Genomic DNA, 27,806 nt, shown 5'->3' on the forward strand with positions numbered 1-27,806 from the left:
TTGAATTGCCAAGTGTCCACCTGCTCCAACCAGATGATACGAATGCCCCTAGAATGAAGAGACACTGACAAGATGGCACAGGCCTCAAAGCTGAAGCTGGCGATGCAATGAAGCCTAGACTATTCACTGCGCTTGCAGCGCGGGAAGGTGGCGTGCGCCCCAGGAGCGCTAGACTTGCCTCGGGATGCGCTGAACTTCAAGAGTTCAGCTTCTCCCGGCGTTTTGGTGAAATGGCTACACAAGTGGGAAGATCGCGACATACTATCTTCAAGTGCAGCGTCGCCTGCTCGTTGGGCGGAACTGGAAGGGTTCTTTTTCAGAAAATGGGTCGGCAAAATTGCCAAGTACTGTTTGCGTTGGATGCAGCCTCCATTCGTTTGCCAGGTTCTTGACACAACAATTGTTACTTATTAGTTTAGCTAGCAAAATCGCCACTGCGAAACAACGTACATGTACTCGGAGTATATTAACTGATAATAATTGCTCTTGCTGGAGTTGCTGCTCTTCCGCCAACCTAGAAAAAATGGGTCTTTCTCCGCTCCTTCTATGCCGCTGACGTCACACGGGAGCCCAATCGTCTTTTTTCGTGTCAATTCATGATTTCGACCAATACCGCACGAGTCCATTCCGCAATCCTCCTGTCCACGCGGCACTCCTCGCTCCCCATTCGTGCAGCATGATGGCGGAGGAGAGCGAGGCCTCGGCCGCCGGCTCGCTTTCTGGTGCGTGGGTCCCTCCTCCTCCGCGCTCGTTCCTCTTTCTGCTGCTGCGCAGTCCGCTCGTTTTCCCCCCGTTCCGATCATTAAAAGTGCCCAAACTGTCGTGTGGTTGTGCCCTGATGCCAGGCGAGCAGATCCAGCGCCTCGAGACGGAGAAGAACGAGCTCATTTCTAAGCTCAAGAAGGCCGTGGGAGTCGCCAAGGCCATGAAGCAGCAGATGGAGGCCAAGGATGAGGAACTGCAGGTCGCGCAGTCCAGAGTCGCAGCTTTTCAGGTGGAACTGCAGGCCCAGCAGGACGCGCAGGACCAGGGCGCAACGACGATCAGACAACTCAATGACGAGCTGCAGCAGGCCGCCACCAGGTTTGCGCAGGAAGAAGCGCGCGTGATGGTGTTCCAGGAGGAGAAGAACCGACTGACGAACCAGGTCGCGGCCATGCTGGAGCACAAGCAGCAGCAGGAACGAGAGACGCAGGAACTTGTTACGGAGAACCATTTAGTGCAGACCAAAGTGGACGACTTGATGCAGCAGGTGACAGGCGCGCGACAGCAGCAGGAGGACACGGAGCAGATGTATCTGGAAGTGGCGTCCAAGCTGAATCAGGTACTGAGGGAGAACGACGTGCTGCAGAAAAGCCTGGAGAAGGCGACACATGACGCGGATGGCGCTACGGGCGTAGAGACACAGATTGCCACGCTGCAAGCCGAGTGGAAAGATGAATTGGAGGCGAACGCCGAGAAGTGGGAGCTGGAGAAGCAGCAGCTCAAGCAGCAGATCGAGTCGTTAAAATTTTCCACCGACAAGGCGAACGCGGAGCTCGCTGATGTTGCAGAGATTCGCGAGCAACTGTTGATACACGTCGGCATCGATCTCACGTACGAGAGCATCGAGGCGCTTCTTGATACCAAAAACAAAGAGATCCACATGCTGACGGAGCAACTTGCGACTGCAGAAGGTCCGCAGGAACAGGCTATTCGTGAGGCTGTCAGTGCTGCTGTCACAGAAGCAGAAAACCTTCGCACTCAATTGGATTCGCTTCAAGCCCAGTACGACTCCCTGACTACTGAAAAGCTCAAGCAAGAGCAGACTGTCGTGGAACTCCGCGCGGAGCTGGAGCGTGTGGCTGAAGAGCATTCATCTGCACTTAGTGCCGAAGCAGACAAACACCAACGCGCTTGCGAGTCGCTCGAGAAAAAGCAAGCAGAAACTGAAGCGTTGATTACACAGCTCGAGGATGCCCACACTCAGAAACAGCAGCTACTCGACGATTTCTCTGCGATCAAGAACAAACTTGAGGCATTTGCTGCTGCATTACGATTAACCAAACCTATACCCACCGAGGTTGATGGTGATGTCAGTCGTAGCTCCCGATTAGCAGAACTCGAGTTTTATCTGGACCATATCCAGGAGCAACTCGCTGGTGTGGCGAAGCCAGAAATGGAGCACCGTCAAAGCGAAGCAGACATTCTCCAGGAAAGGATACACAGATACGAGGCGGAAAACCAACAGCTTGTTTCTAGGCTTGAAGATTGCGAAATTGCTCTAAAGGAGCGTGCCTCGGAGATTGAAAAACTGGCTGTTAGAGGCCTCGACGATTGCTCTGACACCAACAAGTACACATCATCAGGGGAGGATGCTGCCTCGGTTTCATCGAATGGTGAAACAGCCGAGAGCTGCAATGGAGACTCTAACCTCGAACGTGAGTTGGAAGCCACAAAGGCTCAACTACATGCTGTCGAGGCAGAAATGGCCGCGTGCAAAGCTGAAAATCTGCGCATGATTTTTGAGGTAGCGAAGACGGCGGATGGTGTATCGAAACTCAAACAAGATCACGAAACGTTACTGGAGACGCACCGCGAGCAAACGTCCGAGCTAGACGCAATTTTTGCACAGCTTGGACCTCTGAAATCGGACAACCAAACGCTCGGGTCGAATCTCAAGAGTACATCCGAGGATCTGCGATGTCAACTTGAGGCTTTTGCTATGCAAAAGGAAGATTTTCATTCTGTTATTGCTGACCTGAATAGCATTGTAGTCAAGGCTGAAAAGGAAAACTGCAAGATTAAGCGGGATTTGGATGATATCAAGACCGAAAACGACGTTCTGGAAGAGAGAATTAGTGAGCTGAATGCTGTGGTAGACAGCAAGACTGAGCCGGACGAGTGGCAGGAGAAAGATCGTGAGGTCGAGGAATTGCGCTCTTCATTAGTCCAAGCTAAGGTCAATTTCTTGGATCAGAAGCAGCAGCTCACAGCTCTTGAGAAGAAATTGGTGGAGGTATCAAGGTCGAGCGGCCCAGCGTGCGCGGTTAATAGCGCCTCTCTTGACGCAGAACGTCGGGAATTCGAAGCAGCTTTGATTGAGATGATCGAGATGGAACAGAAGCTTCAAGTTGCCTACGAGGCGAAACAAGGACTTGAGTCCACGCTGCAAGAGCGTATGCAGGCTAAGGCAGAGCTTGAAGATCGGCTTTCTATTGCGGACGACAAGATCGCAGAGCTGGAGCAGCAGCTAGAGCAGAAAGTAGCTTTGATTGCTACAATCGAAGAGCAGTTGCGGTCGGTCGAGGAAGAGCGAGAAAAGCTGGCCGATGAATTTGCGAAGACCAAGTCGAAACTGGAGCGAAGTCGGGGTAAGCTGGAGGAAAAGACTATCGAATTTGAGGCTTTCAAGACGACGACCAACATGTTGAAGGATGAGCGCAGTCGATTGTTTAACGAGATTGCTATGCTGAAGGACAAAATTGCAAAGTCTGAAGTTCAAAAGGCTGCAATGGCTGATTCGCAGGAGCTTGCCAACGAAGAGCTCGAGGAACAGCTCAATGAGCTGGCAGACAGAATTGCCGAGATCGAGACAGAAAAGCAGGACCTCCGTGCAAGGCTTGAGGAAACTGTATATCGATCCGAAGAAGACATTCACCAGTTGAGGGAGAGGCTGTACATGCTGGAGGAGGAAAAGTCTGGTCTTGATGACGAGAATCTGAAGCTTGAGGGTACCATTGGCTCTCTGGAATCAAAGCTTAGCACTCTTGAAGAGCAAAAGGCGAAACTGGAAACGGCGAATGAGTCCAGCTCCCAACAATTGACTCTTTTGGAGGAGAGAGTGGAGAAGGCAACAAATGAAATTGACGCATTGTCGGCTGAAAAGAACATTCTGGTCGAGTTGCAGCAGTCTCTCGAGGATAGAGTGTCCGCGCTTCACGAAGAGAAGACGAAACTTGAAGTGACCTTGGAAGAAACTACTTCAAGCTTGCGTGGTGAACTGCAGCAGGTGACTACACAGGTTGAGACTTTGCAGGATGAACTCACTCAATGCACAACCAAGAAGGACGAGGTTATGACTACGTTGAGTGAGCTTCAAAAACGTGCTGAGTCGGACAAGTTGACAAGTGATGAAGTCTCCGCTAAGCTTGAGGCACAGATCGCTGAGAATGCGACGTTGGAGAACAAGATTGCAGCTCTGAAGCAGATGGCAGAGAGGGCGTTGCAGACGTTACAGGCCAATCGCGATGAGTTGTCCGAGGCTGAGTCACGTGCTGCTGTATTAGTGGAAGAGCGCGACTCCGTGAAGGCATTACTGCATGAAAAGGAGTCTGCATTCAAGGTGTCTACTGTCCAGTGTGAAGGTTTGCAGCAAGAGGTCGAAAAGTTGGGCAGTGAGATCGAGGATCTGCAGCACAAGCGTTCGGAGGACTCCAGTGCAGCTGAGGAGATCATTCGCGGTTTGAAGGATGCCGAAGCGCAATTGACGAAATCCTTAGAGTCTGCCAAGCGTGACCTGGCTGAGGCTGAGTCATGCGTGATGGTTCTGGTGGGAGAGCGAGATGCCGCAAGAAAGGATCTGGCCGCTAAGGATCTAAAGATCGAGATGCTGACAAGCCAACAGGGAGAGCTAGACCTGGCAGCCCAAAAGCTAGAAAACGAGTTGAACACTCTTCGAAGCAAACGTTCAGCTGAAGCGGAAGCAACAGAGGAGACGATTCGGGAGCTCACAGCGTCAAAGGCTGCAGCAGAGGAAGTAGTTCACAATCTGAAGGATTCGTCAGCTCAAGCAGAAGAGTCTCTGCTGGCGATCCAGGAGCGGCTAGCCGAATCTGAATTGCGTGTTGCAGCGCTGGAGAAGGAACGCGACGCCACTCGTACTTCTTTAGACGAAAAGGAGTCGACCCACGTGACGCTAAACGCACTTCAGGAGGATTTGCAGAAGCAGGTTGATACGCTTGAGACTGAGTTGAAGGAGCTGCGAGCCGTAAGCGCAACGGAACTGGAAGCTGCAAAGGAGACTATTGCTAGTCTAAAACATGCAGAGGCCGAAGGAGAAGAGACGTTATCAGCAGTCCGTCAGGAGTTAGCAGAGGCAGAAGGATGCGTGATGGTGCTAGTGGAAGAGCGTGATGCTGCGAAGAAAAAACTGAGCAAGAGAGACCTAACTCTTGAGGTTCTCAGTTCCGAGCATGGAGAATTGCAACTTAAGAGTCAATCAGTGACCACTGAGCTGGAGGCCTTGCGAAGCAAAAGTTTAGCGGATGCTCAGGCTGCAGAGGAAATTTCGCAAGCGTTGAAGGAGGAAGTGAAGGGCGCCACGGAATTATTAGCGTCAACTCAGAAGGAGCTGACCGAATCCGAATCGTGTGTGACTTTCCTGACGTCAGAGCGGGATGCAATCAGCAAGACTCTGAGTGATCTAGACGCCGAACACAAATCGTTAAGCGGTCAAAAGGAGGATCTGTTACAGCGGATTGATACTCTGGAGACCGAGATGACGAACCTGCAAAGCCAACACTTGGCCGATGTAGAGTCTGCTGAAGAAACGATTCGCTCTCTGAAGGAGTCGGAAGCGAAGGTGAACGATTATCTCGAATCAGTTCGCCAGGACTTGTGTAAATCGGAATCACGTGTGGTGTCTTTGACCGGGCAATATGAAAGCACACAGCGTGCATTAAGTGACAAAGAAACAGAGATCCAGAACCTCACCTCTGATGCCGACAAAAGCCGAGAGCTCATCCAGGCGCTGGAAGGTGAGCTGCAGGAGCTGCAGAGTCAGCGCGAGACCGAGACGCAGACGGCCGAGGAGACGATCCGCAGCCTGAAGGAGTCGGAGGCGCAGACGGCGGATACGCTGGAGGCGATCCGACAGAAGCTGTCCGAGACCGAGGCCCGTGTTGTGTCGACGGAGGAGGAGCGTGAGGCTGCGAACAAGGCCCTGGGCGAGATGGAGTCGCACCGCGAGGCTCAGAGCACGGAGGCGGAGAGTCTGCAGGAGCGCATCCAGACGCTGGAAGGTGAGCTGCAGGAGCTGCAGAGTCAGCGCGAGACCGAGACGCAGACGGCCGAGGAGACGATCCGCAGCCTGAAGGAGTCGGAGGCGCAGACGGCGGAGACGCTGGAGGCGATCCGACAGAAGCTGTCCGAGACCGAGGCCCGTGTTGTGTCGACGGAGGAGGAGCGTGAGGCTGCGAACAAGGCCCTGAGCGAGATGGAGTCGCACCGCGAGGCTCAGAGCACGGAGGCGGAGAGTCTGCAGGAGCGCATCCAGACGCTGGAAGGTGAGCTGCAGGAGCTGCAGAGTCAGCGCGAGACCGAGACGCAGACGGCCGAGGAGACGATCCGCAGCCTGAAGGAGTCGGAGGCGCAGACGGCGGATACGCTGGAGGCGATCCGACAGAAGCTGTCCGAGACCGAGGCCCGTGTTGTGTCGACGGAGGAGGAGCGTGAGGCTGCGAACAAGGCCCTGGGCGAGATGGAGTCGCACCGCGAGGCTCAGAGCACGGAGGCGGAGAGTCTGCAGGAGCGCATCCAGACGCTGGAAGGTGAGCTGCAGGAGCTGCAGAGTCAGCGCGAGACCGAGACGCAGACGGCCGAGGAGACGATCCGCAGCCTGAAGGAGTCGGAGGCGCAGACGGCGGAGACGCTGGAGGCGATCCGACAGAAGCTGTCCGAGACCGAGGCCCGTGTTGTGTCGACGGAGGAGGAGCGTGAGGCTGCGAACAAGGCCCTGAGCGAGATGGAGTCGCACCGCGAGGCTCAGAGCACGGAGGCGGAGAGTCTGCAGGAGCGCATCCAGACGCTGGAAGGTGAGCTGCAGGAGCTGCAGAGTCAGCGCGAGACCGAGACGCAGACGGCCGAGGAGACGATCCGCAGCCTGAAGGAGTCGGAGGCGCAGACGGCGGATACGCTGGAGGCGATCCGACAGAAGCTGTCCGAGACCGAGGCCCGTGTTGTGTCGACGGAGGAGGAGCGTGAGGCTGCGAACAAGGCCCTGGGCGAGATGGAGTCGCACCGCGAGGCTCAGAGCACGGAGGCGGAGAGTCTGCAGGAGCGCATCCAGACGCTGGAAGGTGAGCTGCAGGAGCTGCAGAGTCAGCGCGAGACCGAGACGCAGACGGCCGAGGAGACGATCCGCAGCCTGAAGGAGTCGGAGGCGCAGACGGCGGAGACGCTGGAGGCGATCCGACAGAAGCTGTCCGAGACCGAGGCCCGTGTTGTGTCGACGGAGGAGGAGCGTGAGGCTGCGAACAAGGCCCTGGGCGAGATGGAGTCGCACCGCGAGGCTCAGAGCACGGAGGCGGAGAGTCTGCAGGAGCGCATCCAGACGCTGGAAGGTGAGCTGCAGGAGCTGCAGAGTCAGCGCGAGACCGAGACGCAGACGGCCGAGGAGACGATCCGCAGCCTGAAGGAGTCGGAGGCGCAGACGGCGGAGACGCTGGAGGCGATCCGACAGAAGCTGTCCGAGACCGAGGCCCGTGTTGTGTCGACGGAGGAGGAGCGTGAGACTGCGAAGGAGGCGTTGGTTGCGAAGGAGGCGTTTGTGTTGGAATTGAGTGATGTGAAGACCACGTTAGGCGAGAGAGTTCAGGTTCAGGAGGTTACTATCATGGACCTTGAAGCTCAGGTGAAGGCTGAGTCGTCCAAGTTGTCCAGAGCGACGCAGCAGGTTGAGGTGCTTGAGAATCAAGCCCACCAGCTGGAGTCACAACTCCGTGATCAAGTACAAACTGCCAAAGCTAACTCAGTGAAGGAGGTTGACGCTTTGAAGGAGCAAGTGGCATCGCTGTCCGCGTCGTCCACCACAGCCTTGACTGAAGTGGCTACCCTACGCGAACAAAGGGCTGCCGATGAGGAAAGCCACTCTGATACCATGACACAAAAAGACGAAGTAATCTCGACACTGAAATCGAAACTGGAAGAAGTGATGGCGGCGTATAAGCGGTTGAAGGCCCACCTACAGGAGCTGCAGGACAGGTTGGCACAACAGACAACAACCAACGACAGTATGAAGACGTCGTATGATGAGTTGAAGGCTCAACACTCTACCTCTGTGGAAGAGATGGAAGCGTTCAAGCTGGAGCTCGCCACAACCCGTGAACAATCCAATGCATTAGCTGAAGAGCTGCACCAAGCCGGCGCAAACTTTGCCGAGTCCGAAGCACAACGCGAGACTCAGATGGAGAACTTCAAGCAGCGGGTTTTGGCGTATGATGACGAACTCGCACAAATGCAAAGGCAACGCGATGTGGCATTGCACGAGCAAAAGGAAACGCTGGAGGCGGCTGCTGCTGCGCGCGACGAAGCTGCACAGATGAAATTGTCCGAGTTAGAGGAGGCATGTGCAAAGTTATCGGAGACAATCGAGAAGAAGGAGATCGAAAAGCAAACGATGACGGAACGTTTACTGACGCTTGAGGAGGAGCAAGCTCAGACTGGAAGCAACCATAAGGAGGCCGGAAAGAAACACGAAGCCGAACGAATGGAGCTTGAAGCGCAACTGTCCTCAGCTAATGATACGATCGAGAAACTCCGTTCGACAGCCGATTCCAACGTTGGTCTACAACGTGAAACCATTTCACAGCTTGAGAACCAGCTTGCCAAGCTCAAACTTGAGGTAGAAGTCGAGACGGAGGGAGCTATTGCTGCACGAGCTGCACTCGAAACGTACAAGAAGCGTGCGCATACGGCACTCAAGAAGGCGTCGAGTGAGAACAAGCTAAATTTGAAGAAGACTGCGCAGAACACAACCAAGCTCGAGCAGGAGGTGGTGGCTGCGAAGGGTCGTATTAACACCCTTGAAACGGAGTTGGAGGAAACACGGAAACGTATGGCGGAGCTTGAGAGTGCTGGAGAAGCCTTGGCGCAGAGCGCGCGTAAGGCAGTGGAGACTGAAAAGCGTTCCCAGGAGGCTGCTCTGCAGTTGGAAATTGATAGTCTGAAGGCTGAAGTCGCAAGGCTGGAGGAGGCACTTGGAAACGAGCGGGTGCCTCTTGAGGCCCAGATCAAGCAGCTCACGGATCGCAATGAAGCTTTGAACGACGAGATTGCTTCTCTCAGGGAAAGCGTTCGTACACAGAATGAATCGATAGACCAGGCTGTTGAAGCGAAGGAGAACGAAATCAGCGACTTGTCAAAGCAGCTCCAGGCTGCCCTTGCTGCCGCTGCTTCTCTCGCTACTAACGAAGCGGGACGTCACTCATACTCGCCTACGTCGTCGCCGACAGAAAAGGAAAGGCGCTCTACCGCGTCCTCTTCGCGATCATATGACGGTGAAGGAAACAACAGCTTCCTGCATCAAACCACGATGGACGAGCAGCACGCTCATATTGCCGCTGCGGTTGCAGACTCGTGCCCAATTCCGCTAGCATCGAAAATGGACCAGCCCAAGGCAGCAGAGGATGACCATGAAACTGCTAGGCTGAAGCTTCAGCTGAACGAGTTGGAGAACCAAATGCACCTCTTCCAGAAGAAGGTATGCCGCGTCATGTTGTCCAAGATGGCTTCTGTTCTTCGTAATCTGACTAACAATTGTTTCATGATATGTGTGCAGTATGAAGACACATCCGCTCTGCTGGAAGAGGCCTATCGACAGAAGCAGCGACTGCAAGAGCTCAGTGAGCGCTCTACTCAGGCAATTAACATTGAGGTAAGGAGTCTCATCACAGCTCTGTTACTTTGTTACTTGCTGAGTGACTCACGATCTCTGCTTGTTTTGTACAGTACCTCAAGAACGTCGTGATGAAATACATCGAGAGCCAAGTCCCGAGCGAAAAGGAACAGTTGGTGCCTGTTATCTCGACACTGCTGAGCTTCAGTCCGCAAGAACAGCAGAAGGTGAAGGCGGCGCACAGCAAGGCCAACGAGGAAAGCGCGGGCCTATTTGGCGGCGTGTTCTCCCTCTTCGGTGGCGGCGCAGCGTCAGCTCCGACTCCAAAGCCACTTGCGACACCGGCCAACTTCAAACCTTCGCCCACGACTGCCAACCCAACCGGAGCAGCACTCGGCAGCAAGGACAAAAACGGCGTCCTGTCATTCGGCAGCGAAGCAAGCGACGACGACGAGCTCGCGACCCCGCTGAACCCGTTCGCCGCATAGTCGTCTTACAATGTGAGTGACGTCAGAAACTACTAGCGCGGCTCCCGTGAAGGTGAGCGAGCGCACTTTAGATGCATAAATGCATTGGGAAGATATTATAACGCGTATAGATTTGTTGTTGTCAACTGTGCTATGAAGGCGGGTCGTGCGCATGAATTCCGTTCGGACGTTTGACAAAGTTTGCTGAAGCTGGAGTTTTATCGACTCAAGAGTGGGCGATTGGGCCAACCATTTCCAGCGCAGCCACGTCGCTGAATCCTGACGTCGTGTCGGCCGCAAGAAGTGCTTTCTGAAGATCAATCAGCCGCTGAGGCAAATCAAACTGGATGTGCTTCATCATTTCCCCGACCTGGAACCAGTCGTGCTGACCGTTAAACGGAAGCCTCCAGCGAATGGCTGTTGTGTACGGCTTGCGCGCTTCATCCACGTCAGTAAGGACCCAGTGCCCCGGGTCGCTCGGAACGTGTACACTATTCCGCCAACAGACATCGCCATGGCAGTAGCCGAAATTGTGTCAATGGCCCACCGCAGTGAGGATACCCCGAAGCCAACGCCATTCACGCACGTTAGAAACGTGTTCAATGGTGCAGACTGGAGTCATCTGAAACGCGTAACATACTTTACCAGCCAACATGCGTGCATCCAGCGCACCAAACGTTTTTGGCTTCGGTCGGTAGTATACCAAGTGCCTGGGGACTTACACGCTTCTGTGCCTTACACGCTTCTGTGCCTTGAGAGACATGGCATCCTCGACGCTCAATTCACCGAATTCTTTCGTGTCAGGCTGGTAATGGTGGAATTCGTGTTTGAAATTCAGACCCAACTCAAACGGAGCAAGCTGCTATACTTCGGGTTGATGCCGACAAACCAGTTGGAAGATACAGTACAGGTAGAACCGGCACTTCCCCGTACCCGGATTCCCCGTCACAACGAGATTGGCATCCAACTTGACTTCAAAATATTCTTTCTTGTGCGCATTAAACCAGCAAAAATCAATAAAATGTATTAAAAAATGGCCTTACACCAGTCTTCCACCGACTTGTACTCTGCAATGGCCTTACTAAAGTCTTCCACCCACTCCCACTTGCTTATCTGATAGCACCTTCATCCAGAAACCTGGTGCTTTCTCCACTTTCTGTCTCTCCATGTCGGGCTGCACTTAATCGACAATTCTCTTTGTTAGTGGAAACGCTTACACACGAATTTGCTTTATCTCCTTCCATTCTAGCGTGCGCATTAGCACGCCAGCTACACGCGACCTATGTGGCCTCTTTGGAAGCACGACAAGGACGTGCATTTGATCAGTGACGGGCGGTTGTATTCTTTAACACTTTGACCAGACCGAATTGCCCTTGTAGTTCATTCTTTTCATGCGTTAGCTGCTCAATTGTAAGGGTCACCTCACCATTCTTCATCTTCTGGCGATCGTGCACGTGAAGATCTATTGATTGGTCGTCGGAGGGAGTGGGAACGTCATCTTTGTCGAGTTCGAAGACACCGAGTTGGTGGGGAACTTAAAAAACCGACCAAGAAGGAGAGCCTGACGACCATCATGTGCCGACGAGAAGGAGCTGGAGTTGTCCAGATGGGGCGACGAAAACAGCGGGGGCGTGAAGCACATCAACGCGATCAGTGATATCTAGGGCAGCATGGAGGAATGCGCCTGTCGAAGTACTGGATGCCAACGAACAGAGTGTGGACTAATCGATGAGGTGGAAGCTTCCAGACAAGAACGAGCGGATTTGTTACCTGTAGTTAACGACAGCAACAATACGCTGGATCCAGGGCTCCTTGTTAAGAAGACACAGCTTGTACTGACTCTGGCATCGAACACAGCAGACAGGAAGTTGCTAATCGACTGCTAGTTTCTTGGGGCCTGACATAGTCGAGCACAGCTTCCTTGAATTTCTGTGCTGTCACTACCGTGGGCAACCCAAGTGGATCAGTCGGAAGCGATTCACCCTCGGGTTTGTCAGCTTGTGCTTGAGCAATTTGAATCGCGCGAATAAATCCCTCCACCTTCTGCCACTCGACAATCACTGGCGGGTGACCAAGCTCTAGTATCTGGCCATAGAGATGGTCCTCTCCGTTGGTCTTCAATATTTCTTCGAGCTGCGCGTCGGCATTCATCATGGCAATTTCTCTTATCACTCCGGGGGTAGTGAGGGAACTGAATCTGAGAGCGACTCCACCACTTCCTTTCGCAGAGAGGTTTTGACATATTTGAGAAAACGTTTTTGGCTCGGTTGTCGTTGATTGAAAGGAAGACAATTGAAGACTGCAACTCACTGAGCGGATAACTTGGCGAAGCCCTCTTGTTTCGTGCTGAGTCAGCTGAACGACGCAATGGAGCGGTATATTCCCTTCAAAAACGTTGAGCGAGTTGAGCTACAGCCTTTGCTGCGCTTACAAAGAGTCGATATCGACGCCACCCAGTCGACCAGCAGCGTATCCGCCAGCCCGGTTCTGAGCGTTGGCCAGATCGAACTCCCCGCTCGCACCAACGGCCTCAGTCTCCACGCGGTCGTCCTCAGCCAATTCAGTACGCAGCCAGTTCTCCACCGCCTTGTACATCGGGACCTTCTGGCCGTCAGTGCACTGCTCAATGGGGCCATAGAAACCCACTCCGCCGCGACGAATGTACAGCACATGAGACGCCCAGACGTCCGTGCCGTCGAAAATGTGCGTGGCCAGCAGTACCGTGGCCTGCCTGGTCTCCGTCTCCTCCTTCAAGAAGGCCAACACGTTCTCGCGCGAGATGATGTCGAGCATGCCCAGCACCTCGTCCAGGATGATCAACTGCGACGGTCGCAGCAACGCCAGGAACAGCTGCACACGACGCCGCTGGCCGTCCGACAGGCGATGCAGACGCCACTTGGGGTCGATCCGCAGCACCTTCAGCAGCTTCACGCGTCGCTCCGGGTGTTCACTCTGCAGCTTCACCATCATCTCCTCCACCGCCATATCGGCCGAATAGGCCATGGCATGCGACGCGAAGGCCACGGCGCGTTGGCCCCAATCTGCGCTCACGAAGGTCCTCAACGCATTGAGCGTCGTATCTCGGAAACTGTCCCGACCAAAGACCAGCGCCGTGTCGTCCGCAGTCAAGTGTTTCCCAGCCAGGATGCTCAACAACGTGCTCTTGCCAGCCCCATTGCCACCCACCACCAGCACTCGCTGGCCAGACTGCAGCGTGAGGTCCACGTCACGTAGGACGCGATCGTCCTCTTGTTGGGGGTCCCCGTTAACTGGGTCGTGTTGCAATCGGTTCACAAGGTGTCCACCGATTGTCACCTTGGCGAACGCGAAGTTGAGACGACGCAGCTCCACAGGAGCAGCAGCAGGATTGGGGGCCATCAGGGATCCCGAAAACTAAATTTACAATCGATAGATTTGTTTGTGTGTTTTTTTTTTCAAATCGATAATACTTTTCGGGATTGAGCTTTGAGCTTTCTTGGCTTTTGTATGTCATCCAACAGTTGACGCATATCGGTTCTCCGGCATAAGAAGAAGATGACCAAGCAGACGAAGGGCAGAGCAATCTGTGCGTACTCTGGTTGCACCAAGCCTGCTAAAGCCAATAGATGCAGATGCGTGGAACATGATTCACAGCCTCAATGTACTCACCCCGAGTGTACCAGATTGGCGCTGTCGAAAGGGAAATGCTTCGCTCATGGCGGACAACGTCACTGTTCACATGAAGACTATGGCAGAGCTGCCCGACGGAAAGGACTTTGTGCAGCTCATGGAGGACGAGGCAGACGGTGTTCGGTTGGAGACTGCACGAATGCTGGTCGCATTATAGTGTGAGTCAAGGAAGAGAAAACGCCCTGGTTGGATGTGGTCTGTAAGGGAGCTCATGAAGAGATCGGTGCGAGAGCTGGTTCCTTGCATCCTACATCTCGTCTAGAAGCAATGTTATGATCTCCGCGGTACCTCGCAGCGTCTTCGAGAGTTGAAAAGTGTTCTTGCTTTCTTTCAGCACTTATTTTCTTGGCACTACTAGAAAGTAGTGTTTGAAATTCAATTCAATCGTTCCCATTCCAGAATTTACCGGGTTTGGATGTAGGTGGGGAAGGTAAAACTCTTCTGTTTGATCGCTTTGAGCTGCGCTTCTTCTTGCTCCTCCCCGTTTAGGTCTTGAATCGGATCGAGATGGAAAAAGTCGCTTCAACTTAGAGTGAATGTGCTACAGTTTTGGAAGACACCCGCTCAAACCATCGTAACCGCTATAACCTATCGGTCTCCTCTCCAACACTCCATTGCAAGGAGCTTCTCGGCTACCCGCTCGGCTTGAGCCATGAGCGTAGCCCCCCGTGCAGCGCCCTTCATTTCGAAGCGGTCCAGGACGTTGTCTCGTAAAGGCAGCGTCCGCGAAGAGGAGGCAATTGCTGTCGGCGCTGTAGTCGTGATGCTGCGTGACAAAACGCAAGACCAGAGCGCTGCTGCTTACCGGCCACGCACCGGACAGAGCGGCCAATACGACGCCAATCCAGCAACGACGCAGAATGACCAGTGCTTTATGGCAGTTCTGGCCCCGAGTTGTGACGCTGCGATGGCTTTGCTGCAAAGACAACCAGCAGGAACGTATTTGCTAGTGACGGAGGAAGATGCGGCCATTACCGTGTACGTCAAGTTTCGACAAGCTGTGAGAGCTTTGACGTTAGTGAAGGGCAAAGAGGTCAAGAAAAATGACGACGCGATTCATCTGGCCAAGCTACGCAAGAAGGACCTGGATGTGTTGATGCAGACGCCTGTGCACACCTTGCGCCTATCTCCAGAAGCGTATTTCCTAGTGGAACATTGCTGGAAGCGCTTTTTGCCGCAGGTGCAAGCTATTGTATTCGAACTGTGCTGTGAATCACATCTGGACGAAGAAACGAAACTCGAGGACTGGACGCCTTCCATGATAGTACCCTCTCCGTACTCTTTGGGTATAATGCCTGAAGCGTGTGGGTTTTACATTCTTGCGGTACCTGGTAGTGGTGCAGACTCCTCCATATCCAGTGTAATACACGTCCGCCAAGTGGAGTTCGACTTTAACAAGTTCACGATTACCGTTGCAGATGGCACGCTGAAGCCGGCAGCTCTTCTTCTCGCGACGTCCTTCTCGTCCAAACGCACGTTTGAGGCGGACTTCACGTAAGTTCTGGTAGGTTTGTTACCGTTAAGAGTGGCAAGCATACATTGACGCAATGCTGTTGTTGCCAACAGGTTCAGTGCTATCCGCGACAACTTTTTATCGCCGGACCAAGTCATTCTCAAGGAGACCTCAGTGAACGCACATTTATCGCAGCAGTCTTCACTTCTAAATTGCATTGATATCAGCTCAAACGACAAGGAGCTTTATGTGCTCACAGCAGCCGAGGCAGCCTGTGGGGTAATTATGCCACACGAACCTCTTCCAGATTCATTTTTGATCGTGGTCCATGAAATGCACGTACATTTCGGAAGCGTTGCCACGTGTTCTACAACATTGGCCAAGCCCGCACACTGGGCGACGCAGAAAATGAAGTTGGTTAGCCGCATTATCCCGGTTTTAGTGGAACTTCTGATTGCTTCAGCAGCCTTTTCGGAGTCGAGCGGTTCTACTGATCAAATGGATGCTCACGCCGTAGCTGCTGAAAACAAGAAAAGGCAGATGCTTGCTCAGTTCGCCCACGCCATGCGATTCGATATCCTCTTCCTGACGGCAAGAAGTGATGACTCCGTGGTTTGTCGCTTGGCCCACCAGATTTGTCAATTACTTGGAGCTCGCATTCGTATCCCTGCTGCGCTCGTAGATTTCATCCGGGACCTTGTGGCATTGTTTCCTGTTTTCCTGCGACTGTTTTTGCGAAATCAAGGCATTGTAGCCCTTTGGAAGAACCTTCACCACAACGATCTTGATAAGGAGAACGCATCCGATTCGCGAGCGTCAAAAACGTTTCGTTCTTTTAGAGCGCTTACATCGTCGACAAGTGTTGTAAATATGCTCCATGAACAAGGCGAGCGAAGGTCATCGTTGTTTAGTTTGGGGTGGAAGTCGGCGACGAAATCGAGAAAATCGATGTCTCTTGGAACGAGTTTTAGGACGGCTCCATCTCTGAGCTCGAGGGCTCTTGCATTTTCGCGACTTAGTCCTCTGTCCGTACAAGTATACCTCAGTACACAGCTCCGCGAAGGCTATTTCACGTTTCCAGACATTTGGAAACAGATTCCTGCGCTGGTTAACGTTGGATTTTGTTGTTGCGTGGGACGGAACTTCAGTGAACCAATCGCAACCAGCCACCATGATTCATGGTCAGCCATTTCTGAACCATCTTCTGTATGTGCACGTAAGCGTCTGAGATCATCCGCGAAAATGGTCACATTCGAGCTTGTACTGCAAGTCTCATTGCGGTTTTTGTACTACAGGACCTCGTTTGGAAACTGGGATCGAGATGTTGCCCTCCTGCTTCGCCTTGAAGATGTCCACCAACATTTTTCTGACGAAGTTATCGCTATTGTTCGTCGGCGAACTGAAACACAGGATATCAACAAAAAGGAAGCACTTTCCTGCGAACTTCGGGTGGCAATCACTTGTGCATCGACGCTTTTTCGGCTGGAACGAAAGCGAAGACAAGAAATAAGCTCCGCTGTCGAAGAGAAGAGGTACTTGGCTTTCATCTATTCATTCAGAACTAAACTTCGAGAATTAAATGAGCGCCTGAAAGAAGAGGCCAATTGCGACAGAAGCAAAGCGGAGGGATCTGAAGAGGATGACGGTATACAAACTAACGACACTGATTGCCACTTCCTGCTTGCCTTAGCTGAGGTTTTCAAGTGGATTCCAAGGGCTTTCTTGGACGAATGGATTGTGCTTTCTCTAAAAGAACTGCTGCAGGCAGTGAATGAGCTGAGCAATGCTATCAAGCAGACTCCTTTGCCGCTGCTTAAACACCTGCGGTATGTTCGCGATATCCACGAAATCTTCCAGGTGTTTGCAGTGATGTTAAAGCGAGCGAGCGACCCAGATATTCAAACCATTCTTGTGCGTGCTCTCAGTCTGGATTCTTCAGTCATTTCACTTCTTCGGTATGCGCTTTTACCCCATAGTCTGAGCTTGAACGGTGGGCGCGATGCCGTTTGTATTCAGGTGCAAGTGCTAAACTTTTTGAGCGCTTTCGTAAACCTCGACATGGCATTGTCTGTAGTAACCGACTGGGAGTCGAAGAACCGTAAGCCATGCGAAGAAGGCAGCATGGATGAAGATGGAGAGGTCATTGAACAGCTAAAGGGAGAGCTTCTCATCCGAGTGTTAGGTACCCAGAGGACGATTCAAGATGGAGATCAAAGTGATCAGACGTTGTGGGACCTCATACTGGAATTGATGTTCCCGTGCTGCGGGGTTAACACAGCTGCAAACGTCAACGCCACGCCACGCATGCTCAGTATCGCTGCATCGTTTCGATCGGCAACCACACCACCGATACTGCTTACAGCCATTTCAATGAGCCACTTCCAGATGAAAGAGGCTTTCTTACTCTTGCAGCAAGCACTATACACTGCACAGGGAGCGAGCTCTCATGTCGACTACGAGAGCTGTGTCACCACTCATCTGCGACGCATTGAGCAGTTCTCCGACCGTATCATTGCGAATGAAGGCCAAGAAGAACCCAACATGGTCTATCGAATTGTGGAGCTAAACTTCCGGTGCTTGATTGTTCTGGCCAACCGGAGATCTCAAGTCCCAGCAATTCAAGAAGCATTTGACCGCGTTCATGTGCTTTCAAGTATTTTAACGCGGCTTCAATCACAAGAACCACCCCAAAGTGACCCCATTAGCGCACGATCTCAGCGCGAACGTAGTGAATCAGCCGCCAGCGATGAGGTCAGCGTTGTAACTCCCTTTTTGCCTCCACTCAAGTTCCCACGTCAGTTTACCACTGCCAACGCTGATGTACCAAGCATCCAATGTGGTATCACCAAATTGTCCCTACCAACACCACCACCTGCCACTTCTGAAGTGAATATTGCGCACAACTTCATCTTAGCTGAGCCAGGGCTTCACGCTCTGGCAGTAGTGCTGCTGGCATCGTTCATCATTGTCGACCCTAACCTGGAAATTGATGAAAACCTGTGTCCGCGGATATCTGTTGCGAGTCATGTGGCAGCAGAATCTGCTAAGCCGAGGGATCTGCTTTGGACACTCCAACAGCACTTGCTGACCGTTGAAGTGGATCACCGATACTTAGAAGCGCTGATGGTTGAGATGCAAACGCTACAAGCTTTTGCGTCTACTGAACGATTGTCAGCGGTTCGTTCGCTGTTGCGATTGCTGTGTCCGAATCGCTTCGATTGTAATCTGTACACGACCCAAGCAAGAGAGAAACAAGCACGTGAATACATAGCAAAGGGTGCGTTTTCAACTGTCTATCGCCAGCACCCAGCGCTTCCTCGGCCTGAGGCTGTAGCTGTTAAAGTGGTCGAGCACCAGAGAAGAGCAGGCGAGTTGTGTGCTGTCAGCGGCTTGTTCAACGAAGTTTCAATCCTGTCGAAGCTACGTGGGGACCTGGCAGCAACGCAACTCTTGGACTTTGGGAACCATCACGCGGAACAGAGTTTTGAAATCATGTTGGAATACTGCCCGTGTTCTCTGACGGAATGGAGAGCCACCATCAAGAGGTCAAACTCCGAGGTTCCCTTCCGTTCCTGCTTGGTGATGATCCTACGTGTGTTTGAAGAAGCGTGCAAATGCCTGACTCGTATTCATCAAGCGGGCGTCTGCCACTTTGACATCAAGGTAAATCAAAGCAGCTATGATTCCGGTAATGCTTGAGTTGGGCTAACTCGTGATATTTGCCTACCAGAGCGACAACATTCTCGTGCGATCGAGTGCACATGAGCTGAGCCGCATATTACTAGACAATGATGATGAAGAGCATGCGGAGAACGCACCTAGCAACGGCTTCAAGGGGTGGTTGTGCTTTGCAGACTTTGGAGAGTCAAAAGTCGTGGATGCCGACAGGGTGCTAGCTAGAACCTTCACGTTCTCGTCCTTCTCGTCGGGAGTTGCATCTCCTGTTGCAGTTCAAAAGCGAGCCGAGAGGTTCGTTTCATTGTCTCGAACGCGAGGGACCGAGGCTATCAAGAGTCCTGAGGTTCTCAAGATCAAAGGCAGTGAAGAAATCGAGGTGAAAGTCACTCTCGCCAGCGATATTTGGTCTCTCGGATGTTTGCTGTACGAGTTGGTGACCCAGGAGTTACTCTTCCAGAACGGTAGGACCATCACAATAGCGTCAACTGGCTTAGTTTTCAGGTTCTGACAGTCTGCTCGCTACAGATGATTGGGCCGGCTTGTACGCGCACCTCGTCGTAACACAAGACCAGCACGTATTGCGTGCAGACCACAAGCAGAAGATGATCTCGGCGCTTCAGCCAACGTGCAGCGACGAAGAAGCAGTGGTGACGAACTTGACCGAGCTCTGCAGCAAGATCTTGGTACGAGAGCCAACCAAACGACCGAAGCTGGAAACTATCGGCGCGCAAGTCCGCAAGTTGGTCAACGACGTGCACAATCTGCCAGTGCCAGCCAACGACGAGTCCTTGGCCACTAATCTCAACCAGTCGAATAGGGAGTCGTCTGAAGCTCCACGAACTGTGGCAGCGCTTCAGCCATTTTCCAATGCTGCACCAAGCCGGAATCGTGGTGAAGACAACGGCGTGATCGTCCCCGTTCGTCTGTTCTGGAACTTTTTCATCGCTGCTGAAGTCGCTCAGACGCAGAACTCTCCCATACTGGCAAGCTGTCTGGGTAGTGGCCAAGGTCCAGCCAGCAAAGACGTCCTCGTCATGGAAGCCTTCGAGTCCAAGTACGAGGCCGATTTCGTCCACTTCGTGTACTTGAGTTGGAGCGAGAGCGCACATTCACACAGCCCCAGCTCTCACGAAAGATCCCAATACTTGATAGAAGAACTTCACGAAGAAGAGCACCGGACGTGCTTCCTCGTCAACCCAGGGTTGCACCTATTCCAGCAGCTCATCCAGCATGCTTGTCAATACTTCCCGGTGCTCCAGCGGCGTCTCCGAGAAGAGGCTGGCAGCGTCCTTTTCGTCGCCTTGGGCAAGGACGGCGAGGCCACCAGGGAGTTGCAGCATGTTCTGACGGGAATGCTGCTCTTCTTCCTGCGCAGCGCCTTCGACATGGCTCCGTTCGACGTCCTCCGCTGCTTTGCTCGAGACTGCGCGCAGTTCTTCGACTACCCTCGACCCGAGTTCATGCAGCACCTCACCACGTATTCCGTCGAGCGCGTCGAGGGCTCTGCGACGTCAAGCATCGTCCAATGTCGCTGTGGCGCCAGCGTGCTCACAATTGCGTCGTCAGTCCTGACTGGCGCTCTAGCAAGCCAGCACTGCACTTGCAAGGCCAAAGCGAGCAGTACCAGCGACTGCCCGTGCTTCCACCCGTTCCCAGTCATTGAAGACCAGGGTGACTCGGAGGACGACGTGTACCCCATCGACGCCATGTTCGTCCACGACGCGGCTGAAGAGCGGCTCGTGCAGCCACTCGAGACCCGTTCCAAACGACGCGACGAAGTGCGATGGGTTTCCGTGGACGTCGCGTCCGTCGGGAGGACTGAAGGCAGCACCTTCCGCTGCTCTCGTGGCGCCGGATCCAAAGCCGGCAGTGAGCGCCGCATGTCCCGCCTTGAGAAGCTCACGCGCAGAGTCAGCAGAGTGACGGGCAAAGAGGTGGCGGTGCCCCATGAGCTGGTGCGAGGCCTCCAGCGCCGCGGGAAACCCTCCGACGCATCCTCCTCCGACTCGTGGGAACTGTACGAGTGCCAACTCTGCCGTCTGCCGCTCTGCGCACTGTCCGAGGACAAGGTCGCAGTGCCCATACTGCACCACTAGCTAGAACAGTTTCAAAGGAACCAATATAAGAGGGACGAAGGAGCAGCAGGGTGGCCTCAAATGGAATATACTGTTCTTCTCGTATTAAATACAACGGCTCGATTCCTTGCTTATAAAATAACGTTGTCGACGCGCGGCCGACAGCACGTGCAGCTTCGCTCTCAGCGTCTTGGCTGCGGGTGTGTCTCTTCAGTGGGTTTACTTGAACAGCGACGGGTGACTGAGGTTCATGCTGCGGCGCCGCTTGAGGCCCTGCAGCTGGTCCTCGCTGCGCGCCAGGATCTGCTTCACGTTGCTGATGTACTCCTGGCAAGGGCCGGGCAGGTCCTGCGAGCCACGCGTCTTGGCCAGCAGTAGGCACTCCGAGTGGCTGCGGCGGCGGCGCAGCGCGTCCTCGTGGTGCGTGGACGACGGCGCAGAGCGAGGGCCTAGCAAGGGGCTGGTCATCGGGCTCGTGTCTTGCTGCGGCTCCTTGGGGTCCTTGGTGCGGCTCGTGTCCACGCTTAGGTCCATAGGCTGCCGCGCGTCCTTAGACGTCGTGGCCTGAAGCATCTCACTGGTGCTGGAAAAACGACGGGCGAACTCCATTGTTCAGAGTGTTGGTGGCTTGGCTTGGGGCTGGGGCTGGGCTCGGAGCAGTGCGCGCTTGGGAGCAAATTCGAGAATGAAGCGAAGTCAACGCCGAGGAGGGAGAGGCGGCCGGTCAGAAAAAGAACCCCATCACCCCCCGTGCATAGCGTTTGATGTGTTTGGACAGGGGAACGAACGCGTATCCACGATTGGCTGTAAAGATGTCCAAGCCAAGTTGAAGTATGTAGAGGGTGCGTTTTATTCTTGGATGCTGCCGGTAGCCGTTCGTGTAAGGAGACGGCTTTTGCAGGCGCGCTTGATCGTCAATGAGAACACTTGCCGGCGCTGCCCAACACCAGAACGCGGCGACAATTTGCGTATCGTGCGATGACTGTTGAAGTAGTTGCCGGCTGGGAGCGCCCACCGGCATTGTCAGAAGCGAAAAACAGGAGGCTGAGTATGCAATCCCCAGCGCTCACTTCGGGCTCCGATTTTGGGCCTGCCGTTAGGAAATAGAAAATCCCTTTCGCTACCGCCTGTCTGCACTTCAGAACATAGCCCCGGCGCGATGAATGGGGCATTTTTCTTTCTCCTCCAAGCAGAAAATTGCGGTCCTGCGGTCTCCGCTACGCTCCTCTCTGCTCTGTGCTCGATCGCAGCACGGGGCGCTAGCATGGCTGCCTACCAGCGCGACGACTAACCGCATGCATGTGCGGCATCGCAGGGACCAACGGATACCGCCGTTGGCTGCACGTGGTTTTAACTTTTGGCTAATCCAATTGGCTAGAAAAGGGTTGTGCGCAGCTTCAAGAGGCGCGACTCAAAAGCGATCAAACCGCTGCGGCTTGTTGCCGGTGCTCAGGCCTGCAGCTCGCAGTCTGCGAGAGACGTTGCTGCTGCCACTCGCAGCCAACGTTCTTTCAGGGCTGTAGAGTACTTCTCGAACCAGCGTTGTTATCCTCGATGGACGACAGGGCCACGAACTCCTGTCAAAACCCGAGGTGGGGGGGAGGCAACCACAATTTCAGCAGTGCTGGACGCCCATCACGGTCGGCCGTTATATCTACACTTTTGGTGCTTGGACTTACCGACGAACGCAGTGCGTGTAGCCCAATCACAGCAGTGCTTGTACAGCCCAGCCCTCTGAGCCTCTTTCGCAGCCGAACACCCGCTGATAGCGCCTGGATGGTGGTGGAGTCGGCTCTTCACCGACAACGAGCGTCTCGTGGCTATGCCTACGTCGGAACGACTCTTGGAAAAGGTTCATGGCAAGCTTGGTGAAGAGCACGCTCTCTGCAAGGCCACGCCAACGCAGTCCCTGCAACCACCCGAGTGTGTCCCGTGGGGGATGCATTGATCGTTTTGCTCCCCCCTGGGCATGTGTGGCCAGCGTGCCGCCACGTGCCGCCATCTACCGCCATTCACAATCATACGCGCAATCAAAAATTCAGTTGGTTATCCGGCGTATCATCCGGATAAAAAAAACGGGCATTTCGACGATCTGGCCGGCGCAGAGACCCGCTCTGCGCGTGTTTCTATTGCGCGCAAGTTCCGGCGTGCCGCGTGCTTGCACGGTCAGCTGGCAGACATGCACGGGGCAATTGCGGGAGCACCAGAACGCACAGCGCCAGCCTGGGGTCCCAGCTGCAGACCGAGTCGCTCTGCCCCATTCCTGGAGCTTGTGGCTGAAGCTGAAGCGGTGACTGAAGATGATCGTCCGCCTTCGTTGAAGCTGTTGCTCGCGTCAAAGACGTGATCAGCAGCGCCATCGACATGCACACGCCCATTCACGCCCATTCACGTACATTCACGTACGACCGCGGTGGAGTCCACGCTCGCAAAGAATATCAATTGGGGGCAACTCGCTAGCAGCTTCTACCGGTCCACGCACCTAAAAGCCTCTGTCGGAAGTCAAGGAAGGACAATTCGACGCCAATTGAAATCCAAGCAAGACATTTTCTCTGGACGGGTGTGGGGAAGCGAGCTCGCTTCTATCCTCGATATGTCGGCTTCCACAACCGCACCGCTACCAGCACTGCTGAAGGCATCGACACTAAAAATGATTTCCCTCAGCAGACTGGAGCTGTGCGCCTGCAGTTGTTACGCACCGGCAAGCCCTATCTGTGCGTCCCGAGACACCGAAATGTCGAGCTTTCGGGTAGCTCACGCGTCTGTGCCATCGATCCTGGTGTACGAGGCTTTATCTATGACCCGGACGGATTCGCTGTGGCCGTGTACGACGCGGAAAAGCAGATCGACAGGTGCTTCGCCACCATCGACCGCCTTAACCCCCGCAAGACCCGCGAGAGAAACAAGCGCAAGCGGCAGCGGATGAACAAGGCCATTTACGCTACGCACCAGGAGATCAGGCGTAGCGTGGAGCACTTGCATCAGAAGGCCACCAAGTGGTTATCCCTCACCTACCGCGAGGTGCTGCAGTCCGTGTTCCGAGTGTCGGAGATGGTACGACGCCGAAGTCGCCCCGATGGCCGTCCTCGCGGCATCTCCAGGAAGACGGCTCGGATGATGTAAACTTGGTCGCCGTACAAGTTCAAGAAGATGCTGGAGGAGAAGATGGCCAGGACCGGAGGCCGACTGATTGTGCGCACCGAGCCGTTCACTAGCAAGACCTGCTCGCTCTGCGGGAGAATCAACCACGGGTTAACGCGACAGAAGGTCTTCAGGTGCCCGCACTTGCGGCTACGTGTGCGACCGGGACACTAACGGGGCTCGTAACATCTACCTGATGAACGAGCACATGCTCAGCAAGAACTAGCTCTCCGGGTCTGGGTTCTCAAGCGGTGGAGCCTGCACTGTGGTGTCCCTGGGGGTATTCTCAATCTCATTAAGTCCCGAATCAAAGGAAGTTGTAGTTAGGGCGTAGTGGAGGAGGTCTGTAGGTCTAACTATAATCGAGGCGGACGGGTTACGTGCATGTTGTATTGGCAAAGGGAAGAGCGAAGGGCGCCGGAGAGATGAAGGACGAAGAGAAGAAATGCGAGTGGGTGGAGTCCGGCTCAGAGGACGTGAAGAAACTGAAGAAGGGCGAGGTGACCTCTGCAATCACACGTCTGGCGACCGAAATCAACAAACTACATGAAGAGTTTAGTCTGGAGAACAAGTTGAGGAAAATGCAGCCCCCAGTGGCCGAACAAATCTATGTGCTGGTGCGGGTCCCATCGGGAAAAAAATCACTCGAGTGGTTAAATGGTTTGCCGACGAGCCTGTTGGTATCCAAACGAAGAAACTTAGAGTAGGGATCGTATCGTGAGGTATTCGCTTTTCCTCCCGGTTTGAGCCCGATTTTCTCCATACACAATGTTGCAACTTTTGTGCATCCAGAAACTTTGTCGTTTATGTGAGGCTCCGCCCGCACACCTCTTTGCCTCGTCGGACACGCGTTTGGTCACCTCCATCGGCACGAGCACACTCGACGAACTCGAACTTCACGTTGCTATCTATCCTGCTCGGAACCGAAATATAATATGGTCCCAACGAGGAGTGAAAGAGACTACTGGACCAAATCTATGTTCTACGTGTATTATCAGCGAAAGTCAGCTGCAGTACTTGCACGAATGGCCACGCTAAATCCGTGTAAAGGACGGCATCAGAGAGTTGATAGCGAAAACCCCGTATTGTTCTTACCTGGTCGGAGCTTTGTCTTTGCCCGGACACTCGGACACTTCTGAAATTGGTACGAGGACACTCATCACCGATACCAACTCCAGCTCGACATCATCATCCTCAACATTAGTAGGAGTATCCTCCGTTTCAGATTCAGCCCGTTCCTCGTCAGCTTCAGACACCAACTCCACATTGACATCATCATCACTGTCAGCATTGCTCAGATCTTCGTCCGTCCCCGAGTCGGAGCTTGGCTGCTCATCATCAGCCTCGGACACCAACCCCAACTCGACGGATTCCTCATTGTCACTCGTTGTTGCTGATTCCGTCTCTGAATCGGAACTCTGCTGTTCGTCGCCAGTCTCACATACCAACTCCAACTCGATGGCTTCCTCGTTGACATTCGTTAGCGTAGGATTTGTCACGGGCTCGGGACTTGGCTGATTCTGCTTAGTCTCCGGCAACTTGGCTTTGCCATATCGATTCGTCGGCATAACATTTGCCATTGGATCAGGAGTTGGTTGATCTTGCTTGGTCTTCGACACCTTGACATCCATTTCATCGTTCGTCGACGCACCTTCCGCGCCTGGGGACTCCGTATTTGCCTGGACATCGTCCGTCTCCAATAGTAGAGCTTGCTGTTGTTGAACCACGCACCTTCGTTTGCTGCGTCGTGGATTTTGCTGAGTATTTGCTGTTCTTTTTTGTTTCCTCGTCGCTTTGAAGTTTAGTGGCGCCATGTTCTCAGTCTTCCCGGTGCTCTTAGTCGCCTGGTTCTCCTGCTTTTTGGTTGTACTCTTAGGTCGTGCAGTCTTAGCGACAGCAGATTTGTCCGAGGAGGCCGGTGGTCTTGTATTACTCGACTTCTTCTGAGCTGATCGGGTCCTGGGACCGATATCGCTAGTGGCCTCCTTCTCCCCCTTCACTTCCGAGTCAGACCCCGAACCGGTATTTGTTGCACGACCCGAACGCGTTCGTGGTGGTGGTCCCCTCTCAGATCCATCAGTTCCATCAGCTTGGCTGTGGTCGTAGCACTTGGCATTTGCCCAAATAGGTTCTCTGCACCGCGGATACGAGCATCGCGAACCTTCGTTATGCTTGGGACATAGTCCACCTTGCGCAGCAAACATGGAGCAGTCTGAATATGAACACCGATAGTCTTCTCCATGTGCAGCACATAATCCCTCTTTTTTCTTGGCTCGCTTACTCCAGCCTGCCTGCGAGCATCGATCGGCTCCTCCATGCTGAAAGCACTTGTCGCCAGTAAGAGCACTTTCGTGCAGTCTCCAACCGAACACCGTCTGCCTCGTCCTCCATGAGCTGCACAAAGTCCTTTCCGTCGGGCAGCTCTGCCAAAGTCTTCATGTGAACAGTGACGTTGTCCGCCATGAGCGAAGCATTTCCCTTTCGACAGCGCCAATCTGGTACACTCGGGGTGAGTACATTGAGGCTGTGAATCATGTTCCACGCATCTGCATCTATTGGCTTTAGCAGGCTTGGTGCAACCAGAGTACGCACAGATTGCCCTGCCCTTCGTCTGCTTGGTCATCTTCTTCTTATGCCGGAGAACCGATATGCGTCAACTGTCGGATGACATCCAAAAGCCAAGAAAGCTCAAAGCTCAATCCCGAAAAGTATTATCGATTTGAAAAAAACACACAAACAAATCTATCGATTGTAAATTTAGTTTTCGGGATCCCTGATGGCCCCCAATCCTGCTGCTGCTCCTGTGGAGCTGCGTCGTCTCAACTTCGCGTTCGCCAAGGTGACAATCGGTGGACACCTTGTGAACCGATTGCAACACGACCCAGTTAACGGGGACCCCCAACAAGAGGACGATCGCGTCCTACGTGACGTGGACCTCACGCTGCAGTCTGGCCAGCGAGTGCTGGTGGTGGGTGGCAATGGGGCTGGCAAGAGCACGCTGTTGAGCATCCTGGCTGGGAAACACTTGACTGCGGACGACACGGCGCTGGTCTTTGGTCGGGACAGTTTCCGAGATACGACGCTCAATGCGTTGAGGACCTTCGTGAGCGCAGATTGGGGCCAACGCGCCGTGGCCTTCGCGTCGCATGCCATGGCCTATTCGGCCGATATGGCGGTGGAGGAGATGATGGTGAAGCTGCAGAGTGAACACCCGGAGCGACGCGTGAAGCTGCTGAAGGTGCTGCGGATCGACCCCAAGTGGCGTCTGCATCGCCTGTCGGACGGCCAGCGGCGTCGTGTGCAGCTGTTCCTGGCGTTGCTGCGACCGTCGCAGTTGATCATCCTGGACGAGGTGCTGGGCATGCTCGACATCATCTCGCGCGAGAACGTGTTGGCCTTCTTGAAGGAGGAGACGGAGACCAGGCAGGCCACGGTACTGCTGGCCACGCACATTTTCGACGGCACGGACGTCTGGGCGTCTCATGTGCTGTACATTCGTCGCGGCGGAGTGGGTTTCTATGGCCCCATTGAGCAGTGCACTGACGGCCAGAAGGTCCCGATGTACAAGGCGGTGGAGAACTGGCTGCGTACTGAATTGGCTGAGGACGACCGCGTGGAGACTGAGGCCGTTGGTGCGAGCGGGGAGTTCGATCTGGCCAACGCTCAGAACCGGGCTGGCGGATACGCTGCTGGTCGACTGGGTGGCGTCGATATCGACTCTTTGTAAG

The 27,806-nt window shown here is 53.9% G+C and overlaps 8 protein-coding genes across 8 annotated transcripts; 5 read left to right on the plus strand and 3 right to left on the minus strand.

Moving 5' to 3' along the window:
* Positions 1-676: 676 nt before the first annotated feature.
* On the plus strand, positions 677-10,083 carry KRP23_5447 (GRIP and coiled-coil domain-containing protein 2; the record flags this gene model as incomplete). Its single annotated transcript, XM_067890513.1, has 4 exons — positions 677-722; positions 846-9,460; positions 9,539-9,634; positions 9,709-10,083. 4 exons carry the CDS (start codon positions 677-679, stop codon positions 10,081-10,083), a joined length of 9,132 nt encoding a protein of 3,043 aa, XP_067747053.1.
* Positions 10,084-12,489: 2,406 nt separating this feature from the next.
* Positions 12,490-13,440, minus strand: KRP23_5448 (ABC transporter I family member 20; the record flags this gene model as incomplete). Its single annotated transcript, XM_067890514.1, has 1 exon — positions 12,490-13,440. One exon carries the CDS (start codon positions 13,438-13,440, stop codon positions 12,490-12,492), a length of 951 nt encoding a protein of 316 aa, XP_067747054.1.
* A 943-nt stretch (positions 13,441-14,383) lies between these two features.
* On the plus strand, positions 14,384-15,229 carry KRP23_5449 (uncharacterized protein; the record flags this gene model as incomplete). The annotated part of the gene is made up of 1 exon (XM_067890515.1): positions 14,384-15,229. The coding sequence occupies one exon, from the start codon at positions 14,384-14,386 to the stop codon at positions 15,227-15,229; it is 846 nt and encodes a 281-aa protein (XP_067747055.1).
* A 3,537-nt stretch (positions 15,230-18,766) lies between these two features.
* Positions 18,767-20,958, plus strand: KRP23_5450 (putative serine/threonine-protein kinase; the record flags this gene model as incomplete). The annotated part of the gene is made up of 3 exons (XM_067890516.1): positions 18,767-18,847; positions 18,915-19,323; positions 19,388-20,958. 3 exons carry the CDS (start codon positions 18,767-18,769, stop codon positions 20,956-20,958), a joined length of 2,061 nt encoding a protein of 686 aa, XP_067747056.1.
* A 198-nt stretch (positions 20,959-21,156) lies between these two features.
* Positions 21,157-21,546, minus strand: KRP23_5451 (uncharacterized protein; the record flags this gene model as incomplete). Its single annotated transcript, XM_067890517.1, has 1 exon — positions 21,157-21,546. One exon carries the CDS (start codon positions 21,544-21,546, stop codon positions 21,157-21,159), a length of 390 nt encoding a protein of 129 aa, XP_067747057.1.
* Positions 21,547-24,503: 2,957 nt separating this feature from the next.
* Positions 24,504-24,785, plus strand: KRP23_5452 (Crinkler effector protein 8; the record flags this gene model as incomplete). The annotated part of the gene is made up of 1 exon (XM_067895781.1): positions 24,504-24,785. One exon carries the CDS (start codon positions 24,504-24,506, stop codon positions 24,783-24,785), a length of 282 nt encoding a protein of 93 aa, XP_067747058.1.
* Positions 24,786-25,169: 384 nt separating this feature from the next.
* On the minus strand, positions 25,170-25,658 carry KRP23_5453 (uncharacterized protein; the record flags this gene model as incomplete). Its single annotated transcript, XM_067890518.1, has 1 exon — positions 25,170-25,658. The coding sequence occupies one exon, from the start codon at positions 25,656-25,658 to the stop codon at positions 25,170-25,172; it is 489 nt and encodes a 162-aa protein (XP_067747059.1).
* Positions 25,659-26,854: 1,196 nt separating this feature from the next.
* KRP23_5454 (ABC transporter I family member 20) lies at positions 26,855-27,805 on the plus strand (the record flags this gene model as incomplete). The annotated part of the gene is made up of 1 exon (XM_067890519.1): positions 26,855-27,805. One exon carries the CDS (start codon positions 26,855-26,857, stop codon positions 27,803-27,805), a length of 951 nt encoding a protein of 316 aa, XP_067747060.1.
* Between the last annotated feature and the right edge of the window lies 1 nt (position 27,806).

Source organism: Phytophthora ramorum (assembly GCF_020800215.1).
Source record: "Phytophthora ramorum isolate Pr-102 chromosome Unknown Phyram_PR-102_s0004, whole genome shotgun sequence".
In the NCBI taxonomy this organism is placed as follows: domain Eukaryota; phylum Oomycota; class Peronosporomycetes; order Peronosporales; family Peronosporaceae; genus Phytophthora; species Phytophthora ramorum.